At 40.7% G+C, this 21711-nt stretch overlaps 2 protein-coding genes across 2 annotated transcripts in view; both read right to left on the bottom strand.

Annotated features, from left to right (window-relative positions):
- Nucleotides 1–4223, bottom strand: part of LOC109478179 (polycystic kidney disease protein 1-like 2) — a 47148-nt gene extending 42925 nt beyond the window's left edge. The window contains 4 exon segments of the mRNA XM_019779644.1: nucleotides 1212–1452; nucleotides 1890–2016; nucleotides 3555–3803; nucleotides 4135–4223. Of these exon segments, the coding sequence (XP_019635203.1) occupies nucleotides 1212–1452; nucleotides 1890–2016; nucleotides 3555–3803; nucleotides 4135–4216 (699 nt within the window). The 5' untranslated portion in view covers nucleotides 4217–4223.
- Nucleotides 4216–21532, bottom strand: LOC109478177 (hepatocyte growth factor-like; the record flags this gene model as incomplete). Its single annotated transcript, XM_019779643.1, has 6 exons — nucleotides 4216–4222; nucleotides 4681–4960; nucleotides 5564–5684; nucleotides 6453–6562; nucleotides 7122–7219; nucleotides 21405–21532. Coding segments are annotated over 6 exons (744 nt in total), but the record flags the coding sequence as incomplete, so codon positions are not given.
- Between the last annotated feature and the right edge of the window lie 179 nt (nucleotides 21533–21711).

Below are 21711 nucleotides of genomic sequence, written 5' to 3'. Positions count from 1 at the left end.
GTCACATCCTACTCAATAAACTTTGCTTCAAACCACGAATGCATGTCATGATAAGATTTATTAGCAATAACTTTCCAAAACCACAAAAGTTTATGCCTATAAAAATGTAATGTTTAGACAGAACATGTTTCTTCAAATATGAAAGACCAGGAAAACCAGTGATGAAAATATGTGGTAATGAAACACCTTTGGTGTTTGGAAAAATGAACTACTGTAAGTCTACAAATTTCCGCGGTATATTTAGATTCGCGGCATTCGCGGGGACCTTTGTACCGCGAATCTATTTCCCCGCGAATATGTTTTGCGTAAGTGCGCCCCCCTCCCCACATGCATTCACGACGGTAAGCGAAACACAAACACACGCGATTCACAAATCACTGCAAATCAACTTTATTCTTAGCAAATGTTGAGTACCAAAATTTTTTTAAGTTATACTGATGTCAAAAAATTATAATATTATGAGACACCGAATCGCGATACTGCGGCACTGGCCGTGTCAACCGTGTACCGCCGAAAAAAATCTATGCGTGCAGAGCGCGGCCATGCGCGCCCGCGCGCTTGAAAATTGCGGGAACATCGGGCATATCTACAAGTATTTTTATGAAAAATATAACGGCTGGTACCTGGGAAATGTTAGTTGGTTATCTTTTTCGCCCTGCTTTGCGGGCGTTTTTTTCTTCTTCTTGTTTTGCTGGATAGAAACGCTCACCGCGCCGTGGGCCTACAAAGCCGAATGTGACCTTTGCATACTTCCGGGTTCAAAATCTCGCCGAAGACGGCATAAATTTGCTTAGTAATATATATATTCTTTCGATTATGCATTTCTTAACTAGAGTATCGATGTGTAGTCGTAGAAAATAGCATTTTAGCGCTTATTTCCGAACAAAGAAAATTGTTTACACGTGCGTCAGATCGATCGTCAGCTTTACCACCGGCAGTCTCGCGCGGTGCACGAAACACATTTTTGCGCCGCGGAGATAAATGCCGGAACACGAACTTTTATTATTTTAAATATACACTTTACAAATTTTTCTTTGAAAAATAGCCAAGGAGAAATCGCGAATCTAAAAATACCGCGGATTGTCCATTTTCCCGAAACCGCGAACTTTAGGCCCCGCGAATCTAAAGAGACTTACAGTATTTCGGGCCCTGGATGAATATACAATTTGTTACAATGCCTAAACGAAAAACATGCTTGAGTTTGCCCTTACCTGAACCATGTAAGTTCCTGGCAGCAATGTCAGTTTGGGAACTGTCAGATGTTCTTTGTTTGTGACCAGGTTCCAGAGGCCATAAACGGGGGCAAACGTATTCACAGGGTTTGGAGCTGTGGTTGGTTGGAAGATTGTCCAGGAAAATCCCGTGACAGACATGTCTACACACGACACCAGCCTGGCTTCACCGTGTAGGACAAAGTCTGCCATACGAGACACCGTAAAGGGTTCTGTTAGCCTGAAACATACATCAAACAAGGCAATCAGAGATGGCAGATTTCACCTTACTGCCCAAGCTGCTTTTTGACCCAACCATTGGTACAAAAATATGCAGCCAGGAAACTGCTTTGCAATGCTGCATTGTGTGAGCTGGTATTGCAGAAATACACACAGGCACACACACATAGACACACACAGACAAGCCAAAAAAATCTATTCCATTAAGGTGAAGTTATATCATAAAAAGTAACATAAAGGAGGATGGAAGTACAAGAGTTGTGAGTATAATCTTTGAGTTGTGATTAAAATCTTTCAGAAAACATATCCAGTACATAAAAATCCTAAATGCAGTTCAGATTTAATCTGGAATGAAAAGCCTCACAAAGAAGATGCTAGAAGGACAAATGTCAGAAAATTTCTATACAAAACTGAGTTAGGGCGGAGTTAAATCTGTACCTGTGGATCCCTTCTGTGATTCCTGTCTGAATATCACAGTTTGGAACTGAAGTTGAAACAGGTGGATCCAGCAAGGTGCAGCCTGAGAACTGGGTAGAGCAGGGGGACACTCTTACATCAGAATAACCTGGAATATGAAATAGAATTCATTTTCATTAAAGTTGTTAAAAAAATGCTAAATGAGAAACTAACTAACACTACCATCCCTGGCTGTCCCTAATATTGGATGACATCCACACTAACACTGCCATCCTGTATCTGGTACTGAATGACAATCGCACTAACACTGCCATCCTTGTCCCTGGTACTGAATGACATTCACACTAACACTGCCATCCCTGTCCCTGGTGCTGAATGACATTCACACTAACACTGCCATCCCTGTCCCTGGTGCAGAATGACATTCACACTAACACTGCCATCCCTGTTCCTGATACTGAATGACATTCACACTAACACTACCATCCCTGTCCCTGGTGCTGAATGTCATTCACATTAACACTGCCATCCCTGTCTCTGGTACTGAATGACATTCACACTAACACTGCCATCCCTGTCTCTGGTGCTGAATGACATTCACACTAACACTGCCATCCCTTCCCCTGGTGCTGAATGACATTCACACTAACACTGCCATTCCTGTCCTTGGTGCTGAATGACATTCACACTAACACTGCCATTCCTGTCCCTGGTGCTGAATGACATTCACACTAACACTGTCATCCCTGTCCTTGGTACTGAATGACATTCACACAAACACTGCCATCCCTGTCCCTGGTGCTGAATGACAATCACACAAACACTGCCATCCCTGTCCCTGGTACTGAATGACAATCACACTAGCACTGCCATCCCTGTCCCTGGTACTGAATGACAATCACACTAACACTGCCATCCCTGTCCCTGGTACTGAATGACATTCACACTAACACTGTCATCCCTGTCCTTGGTGCTGAATGACAATCACACTAACACTGCCATTCCCGTCCTTGGTGCTGAATGACATTCACACTAACACTGCCATTCCCGTCCTTGGTACTGAATGACATTCACACTTACACTGCCATTCCCGTCCTTGGTACTGAATGACATTCACACTAACACTGCCACCCCTGTCTCTGGTGCTGAATGACATTCACAATAACTCTCCCTCCATTCTTGGTACTGAATGGCACTCACATAATGTGCCCATCCCTCCCTCCCTGGTACTGAATTAGATTGTCAGGGCTCGAAATTCGTTTTTGCGAATAGGTGCACTGGTGAACCCAACCTAAAAATTGGTTGCACAAAAAAATTTTTTTAAGTGCACCATAAAAGATCAACTATGTCAGCAAAAACTACTTATGTTTCATTTGTAAAGAAAAGTACTACTTATAACAATGATTTTTTTTTATTTTTCTTACATTTAAAGTTTCATTTTCTTACATTTCTTACATGTTATATTTCTTACTAAATTTTCTTACATTTCTTACATGTTAAGAATATGCTGTATGCTACTATACATTCAACATCTTTACACACAAAAACCTACAAAAATATTTGGGTGCACCCACAGAAAAAAATTGGGTGCACAGCTCCAAATTTAGGTGCACATGCACCCAGTATTTCGAGCCCTGATTATTACTATGGCCTAAGCAGCAGAAAAAATCTGACACACACACACACCTGTTTCACAATGAAGGCCTTCATAACCAGGAGGGCACTGGCACAGGTACCCGTTGAGTCGATCTAAGCACACGGCACCATTTCTGCAGGGGCTGCTCACACACTCGTCAATGTTGTCTTTCAACGTCAATGCCACATATTCATTACAGATCTCTCCATCCCAGTCGGCAGTGCAGGTGCAGTAGTAACCATGGTTGTCGGCCCTGGTACAGGTCACGTTGCAAGGAGTATGGCTGCACATAACTGCACCTTGAAGATAGGAAAATAGATACAAAATAAATCTGGCACCTGGATAAATTCTCATTAAGATTCAGACAATTCCAGATAGCATCCAGTATCATTCATCAGAATGAGAATGCCATAGAGAATAATAGACTTGGTTAAGTTATGTGTATGCGTGTTTGCGTGTGTGCTTGTGTGTGTGTGTGCGTGTGTATGTGTGTGTGTGTGTGTGTGTGTGTGTGTGTGTGTGTGTGTGTGTGCACACATGCATTGTTTGTTTGTTTGTTTGTGTGTATATAGACTAAAGTGCTCCAGGACTTGCATATCTAAGCTAACAGATTTTTGTTGATTAAGGTACCTGTGCTACAAGGGCCTGTAGACATGGTGATATCATCCAGAGCAATGTCTCCGGCAACGTTTTTACCACGGACACCCTCCATCACAACCTGAAGGTGGGAGAGAGGAAGGTACAGTCAGAATATAAACCAACGATTCAAATTAGAAGGGTAACATTTGCAAAGCAAATACATAATGTTTACCTTCACTAGCCAACAAAGTACTACTCTGTTTATTCTTATGCAAACACATTCATGTTCATGTTCATGTATATGGCAAACAGCCCCTCCAGATCTGTCCTGCTACATAATGTAACCCAACAGTCTGCTACAGCACCAGAAGGTGACAGACATCTGGTCCTGGTCATTGACTTTGCTTGGAAAAGAAGAAGAAACCAAGCAAAAACAATGGTTTGCTTCTGCAAAGGTGAACATAATCAGAAGGTGCTCAGATCTGGACGTGAATCCAGATCTTTCTCAAACTTTAGGTGCAAAAGTCTCCTACGGTCCCACCTCATTAAAGAATGATAAATATAATGTTCTGCCACAGATATCAAAGTTTATCTAACCACACCTGGTAAGGACTAGCGCTGTACACGTCTACTTCAGCCTGTATCCACCGGTCTCCCTGTGGGCCTATCCTCTGGAAGGTTGGGACAGTTGGTAGAGCTGAGCCTGTCTGGATGTACACGTTCAGCCTGTTGATGTTCCTACCGTACATGTGGTACCAGAACCGCAGACACATTGTAGATGATGTGGGGTAGACTGTGGGACTGTACAGTCTCAGTCTAGCCTTGTCAGACATTTGAACGCTGGAGGTCTTGATGTAGATGTAGTAGCCAGTTTGGTCTGATGAGGAATATTGACATTACAGTAACTGTTATTCTTAACCTTATAATCCTGACAGTTAAATACAGAATGATATCACTTTTCTCATTTTTCTACTGATAATCATATTGAAGGAATGTAATGGTCGGCACGGAATGTAATGAATTTATTACATGCAATTCAGCCTCCAGGATGCATAATGTTTTAATCAATAAACCAGTCATCAATCAATCATCAATCAGGAATGAATGAATGAAGACACAATTATTGTACAGTCACATATATACCCATTGGGTTAAGTATACAATACATGTACATTTTGTAGATGACAATTGATGTACTAGTAAGCATCAGGGCTCAAAACTAATGGTGTCCTGATGGCCACTGGCCACTAAAAGTTAATCCGGGACACCTGAAAAATCATTTTGGGACAATTTGGGGGCAATAAAAAAAATAATCAACATCAGAATGTCTGCCCTAGGGCAGACATTCTGATGAAGGCCTTCATGCGTTTATCAGGTGCGCAACCCAGCTATCCGGGGCTTACAATGGGGTGTCGATGTCGCAAACAAGTATTTTCTCATTTTGTCATCGCACTATGGCTGTAATAACTGTCTGACGTACCACAGGGTTTGACGGGGCAGTACTGCCAGCGGACGCTAGGGTCCAGGGTGTAGCACCACGGTCTCTTCTCATCGTCAGGGTTACGGCAGTAGTTCTCAGACAGGCCGCCAATGCTGAGGTCCTAAACCAACGAGGGATATTTTTGTTACAGTAATATCTGTGTAAAACCGCCTTTAGGTGTAACACACTAGTTTTGGACATGTGCGTACATGTACAAGCTGCGTAAGACCGGACTGTAAGGTTTTGAACCACTCACACCGGGAAGGTCCCCTACTCTTTTCGATAAGTGCGGTAGGTTCTTTAACGTGCATGGGGTGTGGCTCTCCCAAACACGGGAGCTCCATTTAACGTCCTATCCGAGGGACGTCCCTAACCGAAGCTAGGTACCCATTTCCACCTGAGTGAAGTGAGGAAAGTTGTGTTAAGTGCCTTTCCCAAGGGCACAAGATCTGTGACATGGGCAGGGTTACCGACTGTGCCACATTACCCCACTATCTTCTTCAAATGATTGGCTTTGTCCTTTAAAGTTAACAAAAATCCATTTGACTGTTTTCACCTGTTGGACGAAATTGGTGTCCTGGCATATCATGGCATTACAGATGTTGGAATCATTGGGCTTTGGACACAGAGCATAAAGTGGAGCTACAGAATTCATTAAAAATGCAATCAGAGATGGCAGACTTCACCTCCTTATATGCCGCTTTGCAACCTTTTAGGTCCGACCACAGACAAAAGAAATTATAGCAGCACAGAAGTTGGCTAGAGGTTGGTAAAATGATGTGTATTATGTGTTTTATCATTTCGAAAACACTGACAGGCAGAGACACAAAGATACAGACAGATAGACGGACAAACAATATTTCACTCCCTTAGGGTGAAGAACCCGTACCAGGAACTCATGCTCATGCGGAGTTTGGTCCTCCCAGCGCTGACACACCAGACCATCATCTGTAGTGTTCACATGTCCTCGGTAGGTGGCGCCATTTCCCATGAAACAGTCTGAAACGGCACAATTAATGCATGGAACTCAGTGTTGTTCTTGGACTAGTACTACAGACCAGCCCTAAAATATAGCGTTAAACGTTGTCAAGTTAAGCCCCGGTCGCAAACTAGTAACCGTACAATGAACCTGCAATTAAGGGATATTCATGATGGTGTTTCTCCTATTTTAATATGCACGGCGATATTGTCACGGAAAACAAATAAATGGTAGGTGCACCCTCTTCCACCCTGTTCTGGATTTCTGGGGGAGATCCCTGTAAACTGTCAAGTTGGTTTTCAGTTTATTTCATTGTCAATTGGCTCACACGACAATACAGTAACTGCACTCTGACAAAGCTCCACAGTTGTTATAAAGAATCAATTCATGAAAACCAGGTTGGGACAGTCCATCTTCACTTTGGGACAGTTGGAAATTACTTTTGGGAGAGACAATTCTGGGACAATAGGGGAAAAAGTTAGTTTCGAGGCCTGAAGCATGTTCATCAGTTTAAAGACAAGTCTTCCAAACCACCTGTTATATATGTAAATAGTTGCTGCAAATACAAAAAGCACCTACCCCCTACTGTGTGGTCAAAAGAAGGCCCAGTGAGAAGGGAGCTTGTTGCTCCCCAGTGCCTTGTCCAGTTAAAGTTATCCTGTGTGTTCTGAGTCCACCTGCAGAGGTCCGTCTCAAAGGTACAGTCAATCAAACCTAGAGCACATGGGAGACAGCACTTTGATTCTGATTTTCTTCAGCGTGCCTGCATGTCTGTTTGCTTGTGTTTTTGTTTTATTGTGTATGCATGTGTGTGCATAATTTCAAATTAAAGTATTACCTGTGAGAAATTGTGTAGTACACACACCACAGCTGTGTCTACAGTTCACCAGCATGTACAGTGTACAAAATAGTTTTTTTAACCAGGTTGCCCAGTGGGCAAGCTACGGCAAAAATTAGGCTGCCCATCAGAATTTTAGGTTACCCCACCTATAAGTTACTACTTTCCTCAAATAAAGTAATGTTACATACATAAGCCTTTGACAATATTTGCCCTGGGCAACCAAATTTTACTTGGGGCAACCTATAGTATCAGTTAACTAAAGGCTGTTAAAAATATTGTCAAAGGCTTATGTATGTAACATAATTTGAGGAATTTCAAAGTAGTAACTTATAGCTATATATATAGGTAAAGTAACTTATAGGTGGGGCAACCTAAAATTCTGATGGGAAACCTAATTTTTGCAGTAGGGCAACCTGGTTCAAAAAAGTATTTTGTACACTGTAATAAGCTTTAGTGCACCATGTCTACTAGTGCATGTGATGAACACTATGTTCACTTCATACCATAGATGTAAGTATGGTTGGTGAATGGATCCAAATGACTGGGACATGTAAATTGGCAAATACCCCTGGATGTTTTAATTTTTTTATATATACCTTAAAATTATCCTCCAATATAACTTCTGAATGTCTACTAAAAGTAGCATACAGACTCACTGAATCATCAGTTCAGTTCAGTTCAGGTCATGAATAAAGAATTATTTCAGACATAAAAGCCTACCAGGACAGATGACTCCACTGTTACAGAAGATTGTATCTGAAAGTGGTCCCTCACACATGGCACCATTGTTACTTGGCAGGGGGTTGTCACAGGTTCGGTACCTGGTCTGGAGTCCAATCCCACAGCTCACACTGCAACTGCTAAACTCTGACCATGATGACCAGAAACCATCCACTAAACACAAAAAACAAATGTTACTAGTAATATTTGCAAAGCAAATGCATAATGTTTACCTTCAGACATGGTCTGCCCTGTTAATTTTTACTCAAAACACATTCACATACATGTACTACAAGTATATGGTGACAGGAGTAGAGCAGACCATAAAATTGCAACATTATGTAACCCAACACCAGTCACCATAGTGACAGACGTCAACAAATCATGTCATTGGTCAGGTCAGAGGTTAGTGTTTGGAACAGAAGAGGAGGAAGAAACTGAGTAAAAACAATATGTTTTCCTCTGGTAAACATAACAATTCTATTTTCAATGTTCTAACACACAGCATCAGATGTTCAATCAGTTCTAATTAGGTACTGTATGGAAATTTCATGGCACGTTCTTTGAAACAACATATCACCCCAGAGGGCAGTTTTCAATGTGCCCTGGATCCGGAGACCAAGCCCAAAACATATAAAAATAATAATAATTACAAATAAAGTTAGTGCTGAATGAAGAAACTTAATAATATGTACAATCAGATTGAAGCAAATTAAAATGTAAGTTAATGATAATCAGGAACTTAGGATAACAGAAGACTAAAATTGTCTAAACTAGAATATTGAAACAAATCAATATACGAAGTCAAATAAATGATAACTGAAGGGAGGGATTGGCACATAAATGTACAATTGGCAGACAGTCTTGTTTGTACATTTGTTTGACGCGTGAGAGTGTACGGTGAAATAATGGTAAATTGTTCCATACAATTACCCCAGAGTATAGCTAATTTCTTCAGTTACAAACAAGCTTTCACTACTTTGACATTTTAGATCATTAGGCTGGCTAAAAGGAAATTTCTCACCAGTATAAACACACCTTCAGGCCTCAAAATTAACTGTACATGTTCTTCCTATTGTCCCAGCAGCCAGCACTGTCCCAAAAAATAAATTTCAATTGTCCCAAAGTGAGGGTGAACTGTCCCATCCTATGTTGTTTTTGGAAGTATTGTATGACTTCAAATTGAAGTCAATTTTATTTTGCTTATGTTCACTCCCAGGTGCACTATAATTGCAGAGTAGACAGGAAATTCAGGGATTCCTTTCTGGATACAGGACGTGTGCCTGATAAACAAAAGAAGGGCTGACATTCTGATGTTGATTATTTTTGTATTGTCCCCAAAATGTCGCAAAGTGTCTTTTTAGTTGTCCCAGCCTAAATTTTAGTGGTCAGTGGCCTTTGGACCATCTTTGATTTTGAGCCCTGATCTTCTTATATGGCTGAGCAACCTATCACACCTAACACTTATACCAACTAAAGATATTAACTTTTTCCAGTGGTTTTCTATGATCTGCAAGCTGACTCATAAAAATGCTACAAAATGTACAAACTTCATTAGATGCTCGCTTCAGCACCAAGGACAGACCCAACATGTCCCACATGTAACAATATTCAAAATAAAAGTCCCACAATTATGATTCCCCCCACCCTCTAACATTCATTTTGAATATTGTTACAACATTGTTAGGTCTGTCCTTGGTGCTGAAGTAGGCATCTAACAACTTTGTATCTGCACAAGCATTTTTCAGACCTAGGCCATGTGGATTGGATTAAATGAATGAAATCCACATGTGCATGAATGTTTGTCCAGTTCCAAAATAAGCCTTTGACCATAATGTAAATTGTACAAAGCACCTGCAAAATAGGCAAATATTTGCCATAAATTGCAAAAAAAATATTGGAAAACAATACTAATATAATTATAGAATACAAAATCAATTCCAAAGGAAAGAAGATAATGTGAAGAAACAAAAGTGAAGAGGCTATTCTGATACCTTTTTGTACTGTGTTTAGTTTATTGTCGCACCTTCAGGAACAAATACATGTACACGTGTACCACTAGATTTCATATTGAAGGCAACTTTTTTTGCCAAACTTTTATTTGCATGCTGGGGTTCCCAGAAGATGATTGTCATCCATGTTATCAAATTAACATTGCCCTATCTAGAAATCCTTTAAGGATGCCCCAACTGTACTTGGCAACGTGTCCCAACTGTACTTGGCAACGAGTCCCACTCTACAAAAGTTGGAGAAATTTCATCTATATGGTATGTTCTAAAGTCTCCCAAAGAATAGGTTTGTTGAGGCGCCTTAGGTTCTGCTTAAATGTCAACATTGCTAGCATGTTATACACTCTTTGATTCTACCACTGTTTGATTATTGTGACACTGTGTGGGATAACTGTAGCACCACCAAACAGCGGCAACTACAAGTCCTCCAAAATAGAGCTGCCAGGGTCGTCCTACGGATGCAACAAAGATCCAGTGTCCAGGACCTGCACACCAGACTCAACTGGAAATATCTAGATCTGACTCAATGGAGAAAGGACCACATTTGTGTCATGGTTTTTAATTGTATCAACGGGCTTGTCCCAACATACTTGGATGCCACATTTGTACATAACCACCGACTACACAACTACAACACCAGACAGACCTCACTACTGCACAAACCTAGAATAACACAACTACAGCTGGTCAACGCACATTTGCTTTCCGAGGCACGACACACTTCAACACACTTCCAGCAGACCTAAGACATGTATCTACACTATCTCAGTTCAAAGCAGGCTTGAAACATATGTCATATGAAACCTGACCTCTGACCGCCATTCCTGATTTTCGTGTTTTTTTTTACCTTTGAACAGCTAGGACTTTGAGTATAGGACTATGACTGTTTTGACGCATCAGACTTTTATGTTTACTGTTATGTTGTCCACTCTTGTCTTACTGTATGTAACAATGTCTTGTGTAATTTTGCTGGGCCCCCTTGGAAAACAGCTAATGCAAGCTGAATGGGGCTACCCAGCCGTCTTATGAAAATATGATGAAATAAATAAATCTAACAATACTGACCTGGAGGCACACAGTTTATATCCGTTTCTCCGACAGCCTTACACGTGCAGATGGAACAAGCGGTGTGATTTGACCTCTCGCCTAGCTGGCAGGTACACACGCCACTGGATGTACCGGTTGGACACGACGGCTCGGTGCCAAAGACAGCAGCAACAAGCCAGGCTACTGTAGATGGACAGAAAATCCCTGATCATTGATTGGTCACCATGAGTGACCAGGGCCACCTTGGGCACATCATTGGTATCATTAGCTATAGGCCACACCAATCTAATTTCTTGGTTAACGGGTTTTTCTAGAAAAATAATGGAGCGGGCAGGCGAAAAAAAATAAAAATAAAAACAGGCCTAGGCATCCTATTATGGCCCAAAATGGTACGATAACGTCAACACACCAGGCTGGTTCAAAATCTAAACAATGAATTTTGAACTTTTAATGATACCATTGCATTGAAAGATGGAATAACATAACAACTAGGATGAAAAGTACTGTTTTCAACTGTCCAGGGCAAAATATGAGCATTTTGCAGTTGATTTTTATTTTTATTTGCAAATCAGAAAAAAATTAAGCAGGCAAATCTGTTAACCAAGAAATTAAATTGGTGTGGCCTAAGTAGATGGTATTTTCTCAGAAAACATCTTCATTATTAGTAAATGTGTAGTTAGCTAAATCTTAGCATCTCTAAGATATATTTTATTAATGTGGAGTTCTTTTGCGTTGATTAACAACAGGTTGAAATAAAACCTTGCCAAAGGATAGGACATTTACATCACAACTAATTCTCAACCCAAGTAAACGTATTATGTTATTTGAGTTGAAAAAAGCAGAAATCAAAATTATAACCTTATTTTCATAGTCAATGTGGAAAATCCATGAAACACATTTACAAAAGCTTTAAATACATGTACATAAAGGTACATGTACACAAACACAAACATTTCCAAAAGCTGTAAAATTAATACGTTACACATGCATAGAGGTAACATGTACAAAGTCTCGGAATTCTTGTTTGAGACAGATTGTCATGCACAGCACTGTGAAAATCAAAGATTTTGCTGTATCGTTGAGGTTGCAGTTGAATAATCCGTAGCAAGCAAAAGTACATTTCAACAGAAATACAGGCACCTGTTGGCTCCTGGTGTACGTAACTAGTTTGCAGTGGGAGGTTACTGTAATTGCAAACAAATAAAATGACACACTCCCTGGTACTTTCAAGTAGCTAATGTTAGATGTACTAGAATGAAAGTTAATCTGCTGTAGTTGAAAGTTCCTCAGCAAGCCACAGCAAGTAATCTTTATGGATACCAGTAACATCAGCGCACACATGAATTTTTGCCTGATTTTTGAAAAAAAACAAGTAATTTTGTTGCCTTCTGACAGTGGTCAACACACCAAAAATGGGCTAAGATGTCTGTTGGCATGCCAGAATGTGAATGGCAGATACATATACATTGTATATGAAGAGAGAAGACATTAGACAAGGCTCTGACTTGTTTTGTCTTTTACTTTGATGCAGTACATGTACATGAAGTACTTAATACCCTGTGTGATGGTGGCTGTGAATTTGTGATGTTCCCAAGTTTGAATCAAAACCATTTGACAAGTGCAATTTCAGTAAGATAATTCTTTCATTCAGTGACTATCAAATCCTAAGGTACATACCTCCGAATTTTCGAAGACTAGTACACCTTAGTCACTGATTGAAAGAATTATCTTACTGAACTTGTACTATACGTGACTGATGAATCTCTTCAACCATTTGTGCAATGTTTTTCAAAGTTGCTTCAGTGACAAATGGATGTTGTAATTAATAGTAGGCAGTAAACTTATACACTATATTATATGTAATTATATATAGGTAAAACTTTGTGATGTCAAACTTTGAAAATATAGCTATCTTATTTTTTGACCCGCCTTGTTTTTTTTTTTGCCCTATCGCATTAGATTTGGAGTGACTGGGGAGGATGTCATCCTTAAAATTTACTTGCTGTGGCCTATTAACTTGCATTTCTAAGAAATAAAGAAATCTTGTTTTTCAGAAGGAATCACTTAACAACATGCTCCTTTCTGCTGTAACAGACACATGTACAAATTTGATGCTTGGATTCTGGAATTTGCTGACTCACAGCCATCAGAGGGGAAAGGTAACGTTATTAAAAAGCCTTTTGTGCCATGAAAAGGAATATCGTTCTGAGCACACACACGATAGTATAACTTCATTAATACTTAATATGCCCCACATCCAAATCTCTTTAGAAACTGCAAAATTCCATCAGACTAAGTGGCCATAGTTGCAAATATGATCAAAACTCAATTATATGTTGTCATGCTCTGCTCTACACCTACATTTTTTTTTTTACTTTGAATTCACTTCTTTATTGATACAACCAATGGAGTGGGACTCGTTTCCTACTAACATGGACTTGACCAATGGTTGACAAATATTCACAACTCCATATATGTTATGTGGGTTTCAAAATAATATACAAGTTAGATTATATTGTAACTGTTCTCAGCACTAGATAGCGGAAGAATATTCCACATGATTTACGATGAAATAGCGGCACAATCAAGCATGCGCACGTAACGCCCACCATGGCTCACAGCGCACGCCAAGAAAATCCCCCAAAATATATCGCTAAACCCAACTGCATAAACTCACATAAAATCATACAAAAACTACATGTTCAGGACGACAAGGCACATAAATTTGCTACTCCACTTTGCAGTACTATACCCGGGTACACAGCTTTAAACAAGCCGAGATATTACTAAAAATATAATACAATGTATAATTATTCAAGGCTCGAAATTCATTTTCAGGAATGGTGCACCCAACCTAAAAAATTGGGTGTACAAAAATTTTGGGGGTTTATCATACATTGTATGTATAGTAGTATACAGCATATTCTTAACATCTAAGAGTCAGAAAAATGATAGAATCATTGTTATAGTACTTTTCTTTAGAAATAAAATATAATTTAGCTTTCGCTCACATTCTACTTATCTTATCTTATATGATGCACCCCAAAAATTTCTGTTTCTGATGAAAAAACTAAAGTTTAAACCATTCTGTAGCCCTTGGCTTGATGCTTAAAATATGAAAATTTTCATCAGGTTGTAACAAGTGCCACAGAACATCCACAAAATTGAGGTAAAACCATTTGAAATACATGTATGCCCCTTTAAGAGTAGGGTAGAAGCTACAGCTGGGTAGGATGTCTGTCCAGTTTGGACCGCTCCTTTTTACATCTCATCTAGCCAACCGTCAAGGTGGGTTGAAACACGAGAACTTGACGTGTGCAACAAAAATTACAGGGGGTCAGTCTACACTCAGTGGGAGTCAGCAGGAGTCTACACTCAGACCCACTTAAGTGGGGTTATGTAGCGCAGTCGGTAGCGTTCGGCTCACACCCCAGAGGTCGTGGGTTCGAACCCCACATTCTGAAGAATCTTGAGCACTTGGGAAAGGCACTTTACGCGACTTTCCTCACTTCACTCAGGTGTAAATGAGTACCTAGCTCTGGGTATGGACGTCCCTCGGATAGGACGTAAACTGGAGGTCCCGTGTTTGAGGTGCAGCCACACCTCGAGCACGTTAAAGATCCCACCACACCTTTCGAAAAAGAGTTGGGGCAATTGCCCCAGCGTGTGATGGTACAAATTTTACACTACTGTATGGAGTTGGTGATTCACTTCAAATCACCCAGACGAAGGCCTGGCGACCTCCATTTTGTATAACTATAAGCCACATGGTGATTTACATCATTTACCCGGACGGAGGCCTGGCGAACCCCGTCTGTACCACTACCAGCCAAAATCTTGGAGAGGAGATAGGCGCCGCCAAGCCTACAGAAACATCATGGCAAGTCCAGACATGCTGCTGGCTGTCATGATGCCCCTACTCAGTACGACTGCTCACGGTTATGGGACTTACATACATACATACATACTACACTCTGCACCCCCAGGTTACAATATCTTGGAGAGGAGATAGCAGCAGCCACTCTGCACCCCCAGGTTACAATATTTTCACTTTTTCTTATCTTGGCACAGAATCAAACTAAAGGAGGATGCTGAAGAGAGAGTCCTGTAAGTTCTCACCTGCTAGAAGCAGCAGCCAGACTTGAGCCGCCTGTCTTTGGCACAGCATCGTCACACGGAGACCTCCTGAAGCTGGTGGTTACGCCATGCAGGAGGAGCGAGGAGCGCCACGGCTGGGAACGAAATGACGATTGCCTTTGCGTTACCAACAGGATAAAGAAGGAATTAAGAGGAATATCTGGCGAATTAATAATTCAAGAAATGCGTCATTCGCACCATCATGTGCCATCACAAAGTAACTCACGTTTTGCAAGCCTTAAATGCCGATGATATTAAGGTATGCAATTATAGCTAGAGAGCTCAGTATAATCTGCAAATGCCTGTGTGATGAGTGTAGTGTGTTAGCCTGTACTGTATTTCAACTATCAGCAACTAATAGCAAATAAAACAACCAAACTGTTCAAACTCATGGATAACTTAGTTAGGCCACACCAATCTAATTTCTTGGTTAACATATTTTTCAAGAAAAATAATGGAGCGGGCGGGCGAAAAAAAAATAAAAATAAAAACAGGCCTAGGCATCCTATTATGGCCCAAAATGGTATGATAGGAGCCATGAAGTCAACACACCAGGCTAGTTCAAAATTCAAACAATGAATTTTGAACTTTTAATGATACCACTGCATTTAAAGATCGAATAACTAACACAGTAACAACTAGAGTTCGATGATCTCATACCTCCATGACATGTGTATTGTTTTCATAAATCTTACGCATGGTGATGACCACCTGTAATTGGCTTACATTTTTCACCGCATATATTCAAATCATATGAGGCCATTTGCATATATTTTATCAATTGATCATACTTTCCACCAAATGACAGGGTTATCTTAAGAAATAAGGCTATTCTAGCGTTTCCTCATAAATTATGCAAATGAGGTCCTGATTGACATAAATTATGTTTAGTGATGTTCACCTTCACTGAACTTCCAATTATGGCAAGTATTAAATTCCCAGCAGTTACCACCATAAAATTGTACCAATTTGCCATTTATTATGCAAATTAGGTCTTCCTTTACATAATCGATATCTGCCAATGATCTTGTCGTTCTCACTAACATATGTCTACAGAGTTTTATAGCCCTAATATGAAATACAGCTGATTTATAGAATTTCCTCAATAATTATGCAAATTAGATCCTGATTTGCATAATTATATTTTGATTATGTCAAGCATCACTTAAGCTACCTACATACCAAAAATCATGATGATCCATCAAACGGTTGTTCAGTTATTATCTCTCGAAGATTTTCAAAGAAACCACCCTGCAGTTCCAGAACAAGCGGCTAGGTAGACCAAACTCACGTGACTTCTTCCCGAGGACAAGACAAAGGACAAATTTCATGACCCTAGCATGTCCAGATCGCGAGATATCAAAACCGGAAGTTGCGCTGCAGTACCAAGGGAAGCCACTAGGGGGCCCAAAATCTAATCATTTTCAGTTTTCGTCACACCCTACCAACACACCAAGTATGAAACCAATCCGTCCAGGCATTCTTGAGTTATCTTGTTGACCAACAGACGGACAGACGGACAGACGGACGGACAGATAAACGCAACTGAAAATATAACCTCCATGACACATTTCATGGAGGTAACTAGGAAGAAAAGGACTTTTTCAACTGTTCAGGGTAAAATATGAGCAAAATATGAGGGCATTTTGCAGTTGATTTCTTTTTTTGCAAATCAGGAAAAAAAGCAGAAAAAAAGGAAGCGGGCGAATCCGTTAACCAAGAAATTAAATTGGTGTGGCCTTTAGTATTGACTGTAAATAATCATAGTTGGGCTGATCAGGAATGATTGGAAATTTCTCAAGTCAGTAGTTTGTGTATGATTCTTATCTAAATCTGTATGTCATTCTGCAGTTAGTCAACTGCAAGAAAATGTCCATTTTCGCACACACACATATCCCCCTGCAATCATTTTGCCGCCCCAATGCATGAGAGGTTTAAAGTATTAGCCCTCTTTTGTCAGATGATACAAGTCTGCATGATTAGCATAGAGTAGAGAAATGAGACAATTTCTGTGATGAGTTCTTCAGCACAATAGAACACTACATTCCACTTGTTTAATAATGTATGAAGATCGTGCATGAATGGGGACTTCAAAACTAGCCATAGCACGCAAACATTTCTTAACCTAAGAGTTCCACAAATTCATTAGCCTCTACCAGGCTTGAGGGCGCAGCTGGAAATAGTAGAAATTGGCCAAATAGAGAGATAACACGCCAAGGGAGTTTTAGCCATCCAGTTTACAGTTTGCAAACTTTTACTATTTCCAGCCGCGCCCTCAAGCCTGGTAGAGGCTACGAATTCATACCTTTGCCAAATGATGTTTATGACTGGGAAGTCACGTTTCTCATTGATTATGCAAATAATATCCTCATTTGCACGAATCATATCAGTTGAACTCCACCTCCTAATGAGAGGAGAATTAACTCATTTAGATATTTGTCAACCAACATTTTTTTCACTTCTGTTGAACCAACTGTATTTATCTGTTTTTACAATTACAGGTTTTGCCCGTGTAACTAACAGTGGGGGGTTACTAGGCGCTACCAACTGACCCGGCCGACTAGACCTTTTCGGCCGAGCGGTTAGAGTGTCTGACTGGGGCCCGGGAGGTTGTGGGTTCGAACCCCGGCCCGGAACCAAAAGGGTTTTTACTGGCTCCTCCTGTTTCTTACACCTGCAAATTTAGGCCACAGCAAGTAATTTTTATGGATGACATCGGCGTGCGCATTAATTTTCGCCTGATTTGGGAAAAAAACAACAAGAAATTTTGTTGCCTTCTGACAGTGGTCAACATGCCGAAAATGGACAAAGATGTCTGTTGCCATGCCAGAGGGTGGATATATGATGTTCCCACCGAATAAAAGCCATTCATCCAATGATTGAGTCAAAATTTTATAATGTAGGAACCTTGTTTTTTCGGCCCGCCTTGTTTTTTTTTGCCCGCTCGCGAGCTATATTTTGGGTACCCGAAACGAGGTTTTGCACGACGTGTGGTTACTCAACTTACGTCGGTTTGCACGCGTGCCGATACTCGGAAAATTATCGTCCGACGATGATGTACGTGCGGCGAAATATTAGCACAACGCGCCCAAAAATGCGTGTCTACCCGGCTCTTAGTGAGGAAATACACATGCGGGTAAATTTGGGACGCCTCGAGGAAATGCACGCAACGGTAGTTAGTCAGGCTCGGTCCGGCATTACGGCGTTCTGCCCTCCACTTTTGCGCCCACAAGATGGGTGTTTACTCGGTTTGTTGTGAGGAATTCCACGGGCGTGCAAGGTCAGCGCAGCGCGAGGACATACACGCGTGCGAACTCAGCACAGCCTGAGGAACAACACGCGTGCAAACAATCGCGGAAATGAGTATCGGCACGCGTGCAACCTGACGTAAGTTGAGTAACCTCACGTCGTGCAAGCCCTCATATTCGGGTCCCAGTATATACCTGCGCTCGCATTAGATTTGGAGTCTGCAGAGGATGCCATCCATACAATTTACATGCTGTGGCCTTATGTGGCCTTGAAGAAAGAAATTCGAGCACTCGGGTGGGGTCGTGTGGCGTAGCGGTACAGGAGGTCGCAGGTACGGATCCTACCTTGTCACTGAACTTTTTTCCGGCCTCACGGGGAACGATATCGCCTGTCACCCCGGGGCACACGTCGGTAGCTTCCCGCCCATCTTCCCGTCCGCTAGCCGCTGGTTGTTCACGGCTCCTTTGCGTCTTTCCTCGATTCAAGGACCCAAAAACCGAGTCTAAACCGGCCTCAGTCAGTTCTTCAAGGAAAAATTCAGACACCGCGTTGCCCATTGTGGAGCAAAGTTAAGTTTTAAACCTTTTAAAACTCTTTTTAGTTCTAAACACGTTTTAACTAGAGGTCGGAGATCTCATGTCTTCGTCAGAGGTACATCGTATTCTTCAATCTTTTTAATAATCAATTTGGTCTAAAGAACAAAAGAATCTCTGTATGTACTATTCTTATGGTACAGAACACCCTGAAACGGTTTGCCGCAGATTATACAGATGCGTCGTCACCCGTGTTAGCCCCCCCCCCCCTACGTTATTTGAGTTTGGACTGTTACTGGAAAAAAAACGTTCAAGAAATTCTTACTGTGTTGAAAGTGTCACGACAGCGCCGCAAAATATAATAAGAGAAGATGTTATAAAGGAAAGAATCAGAACAGGGTGACTACTGCTGTTTTGTTAATTTGTCTTTATGACAAATAGAAGACTTGTTTCTTGTGTTCTTTGTGTCCTAACATTTGTACTTCTACAGTTAGTATATTCCAAATCTAGGCATCTCGTTTTTCGGCCCTTCGTGTTTTTATTGCGCGCTTGCCTTAAATCTAAGGTAATTAGATTTAAGGTCTCCAGTGGACGTCATCAATAGCAATTACTTGGTGTGGCCGTAGAAAATAACCTGACATATGTCCAACCTATCCTCCCCCTGCTGAAGTTATAGTACAATCCCTCAATGTAACGTCATTTGATCCTATCCCATTATGGGGTTCCCCGCTATATCCAGCTGTCGGCTGTCTCCAAGCAGATGTAGGTGGGGATTTCTAAACACATAAGGTCCTATTACGGGGACATAACGACCTCCACGACTCTCATCTTTGAACTCAATCTTGGAGACCACGACAGTAATATGCCTATCAAATTTCATTAACTTCCATCCACACATACAAAAGTTATCCTGCTCACAAGAAAAATTAACAAAATGCCCCCTGTAGTCACAACGAAACCCCCCACGAAGCTCAGTAACGAACTTAACCTTGGTCCCGACAATAGTAAGCACCACACCAAGAATTATAATCAACATTTTACAAATACTTGAGCTATCTTGCTAACAAGCCACAAACACAAAAGGTGCACTAACGTGACGCACGGACCCCCCACGAAGCCAAAACTTGTAGTTGACATCGGCCTTAACAGCGGCAATCTGCCTGCCAAAAATCATGGACGTCGAATCATGCCTTCTAGAGTTATATTGCAAAATCCGCAGTTCCCCACACTCCGGCGAGACAATTTCATAGTCCTTCTGACGAAGACAAAAATGGCGGGCGGCGAAACAAATGTCGACGTCGTCTGAAATCTGACAGGATGTTGACGAGTCCACTTACAGTGGGGGTGGTGCGAATAATGCCATGTTGATTTGATTAAATGGATGACATCCTCTGAGAACCCCAAAACTGAAGCAAGCATGCGAGTAAAGAAAAAGTTTGGAAAACAAATTGCCTTCATTATGAAATCTGAGTGGTCATGAAGTCTGAAGAAATGACTAAACTGTCTATGGCGTAGAGTCCATTCCGCGTCACCGAGTGGGTTTTTTCTCCATGTTTCTAATACGTTTGAATTATTTAGAAGAAAAGAATACCCCAGTAACAAAAGTTCTAAATTTTTCAAAAATTTGAAAATGAAAATTTGAATATATTTGAATTCATTTATATATTTCTGAAACATTTTGAATGTGACTGTACAAAGATCTCTTTCTTTAGAATAAATTTAAACTACCCATGTGTTTCTTTCACAATTCGAAATATTTAGAACTATTTCAAACAAATAACCAAATGGTAGATGTGGGTAATTGCCCCCATAAAAGTAGGTGCTAATCCTACTCTTCTGTCTTCCTCTGTATATTTTTAGATTTCACTGCTGGACACTGGTGGCTCTTTTGTTGTAAGGCATCAATGCCTGACACCCAGGCAGTCTATCCTGTACTCCACAGGGATGTGTGAATTACTTCCTTCCCATCCCACTGACCTATTTACAAAATGTTAGAAATAATTCGAAATAATGGTAAAAAATGGTAGAGTGCTGTTAGAAATAGTTAGAAACTATTGGAAATGTCATAATCCACATCAGGAATATTTCAAACGTTTTAGAAAACCAGGGAATTATTTAGAATATTGACAAGATGTTCAAAATATTTCCAAATTATGAAATTTCTTAGACAAACAATTACAAAGAATTCAAAACATTTCTAAATAATGACAATAACAACCCACTCGGTGACGCGGAATTGACTCTATTGTCCCACAAACTATTTTCAATTTCAAGACTACGTAATAAGTAATACACCAAAAGGAAATTCAGCGAAGTAGATCCTTACCTAGACTTGGAGAAGAAGAGTTCTTGCAGTACACACTGTTCCCTCTCCTTCTGTATGTCTCTCTGTACACTCTGGTAGCCATGCTCTACTGTAGATGGGGGCATGTCTAACCTCGGGGGAGGCTTCCACTGGGAAACAACATCAAAACATCATTAACATTAAGTATAAGGGATTGGATCTATTGTATTCTATCTATGCTTTGTTCTTTGGTTTTGTTTTGAATAACAAGTAAACTGTCTTTATGCCACACCAATTCAATTTCTTGGTTCTCAGATCTTTTTTAGAAAAAATTTGAAGTGACAGGGCA

This window comes from Branchiostoma belcheri, unplaced genomic scaffold (genome assembly GCF_001625305.1).
Source record: "Branchiostoma belcheri isolate BF01 breed outbred unplaced genomic scaffold, Haploidv18h27 scaffold420, whole genome shotgun sequence".
Taxonomy (NCBI): Eukaryota; Metazoa; Chordata; class Leptocardii; order Amphioxiformes; family Branchiostomatidae; genus Branchiostoma; species Branchiostoma belcheri.
Note: the sequence above shows the minus strand (reverse complement) of the source record. Positions and strands in the feature narration are given on the sequence as shown.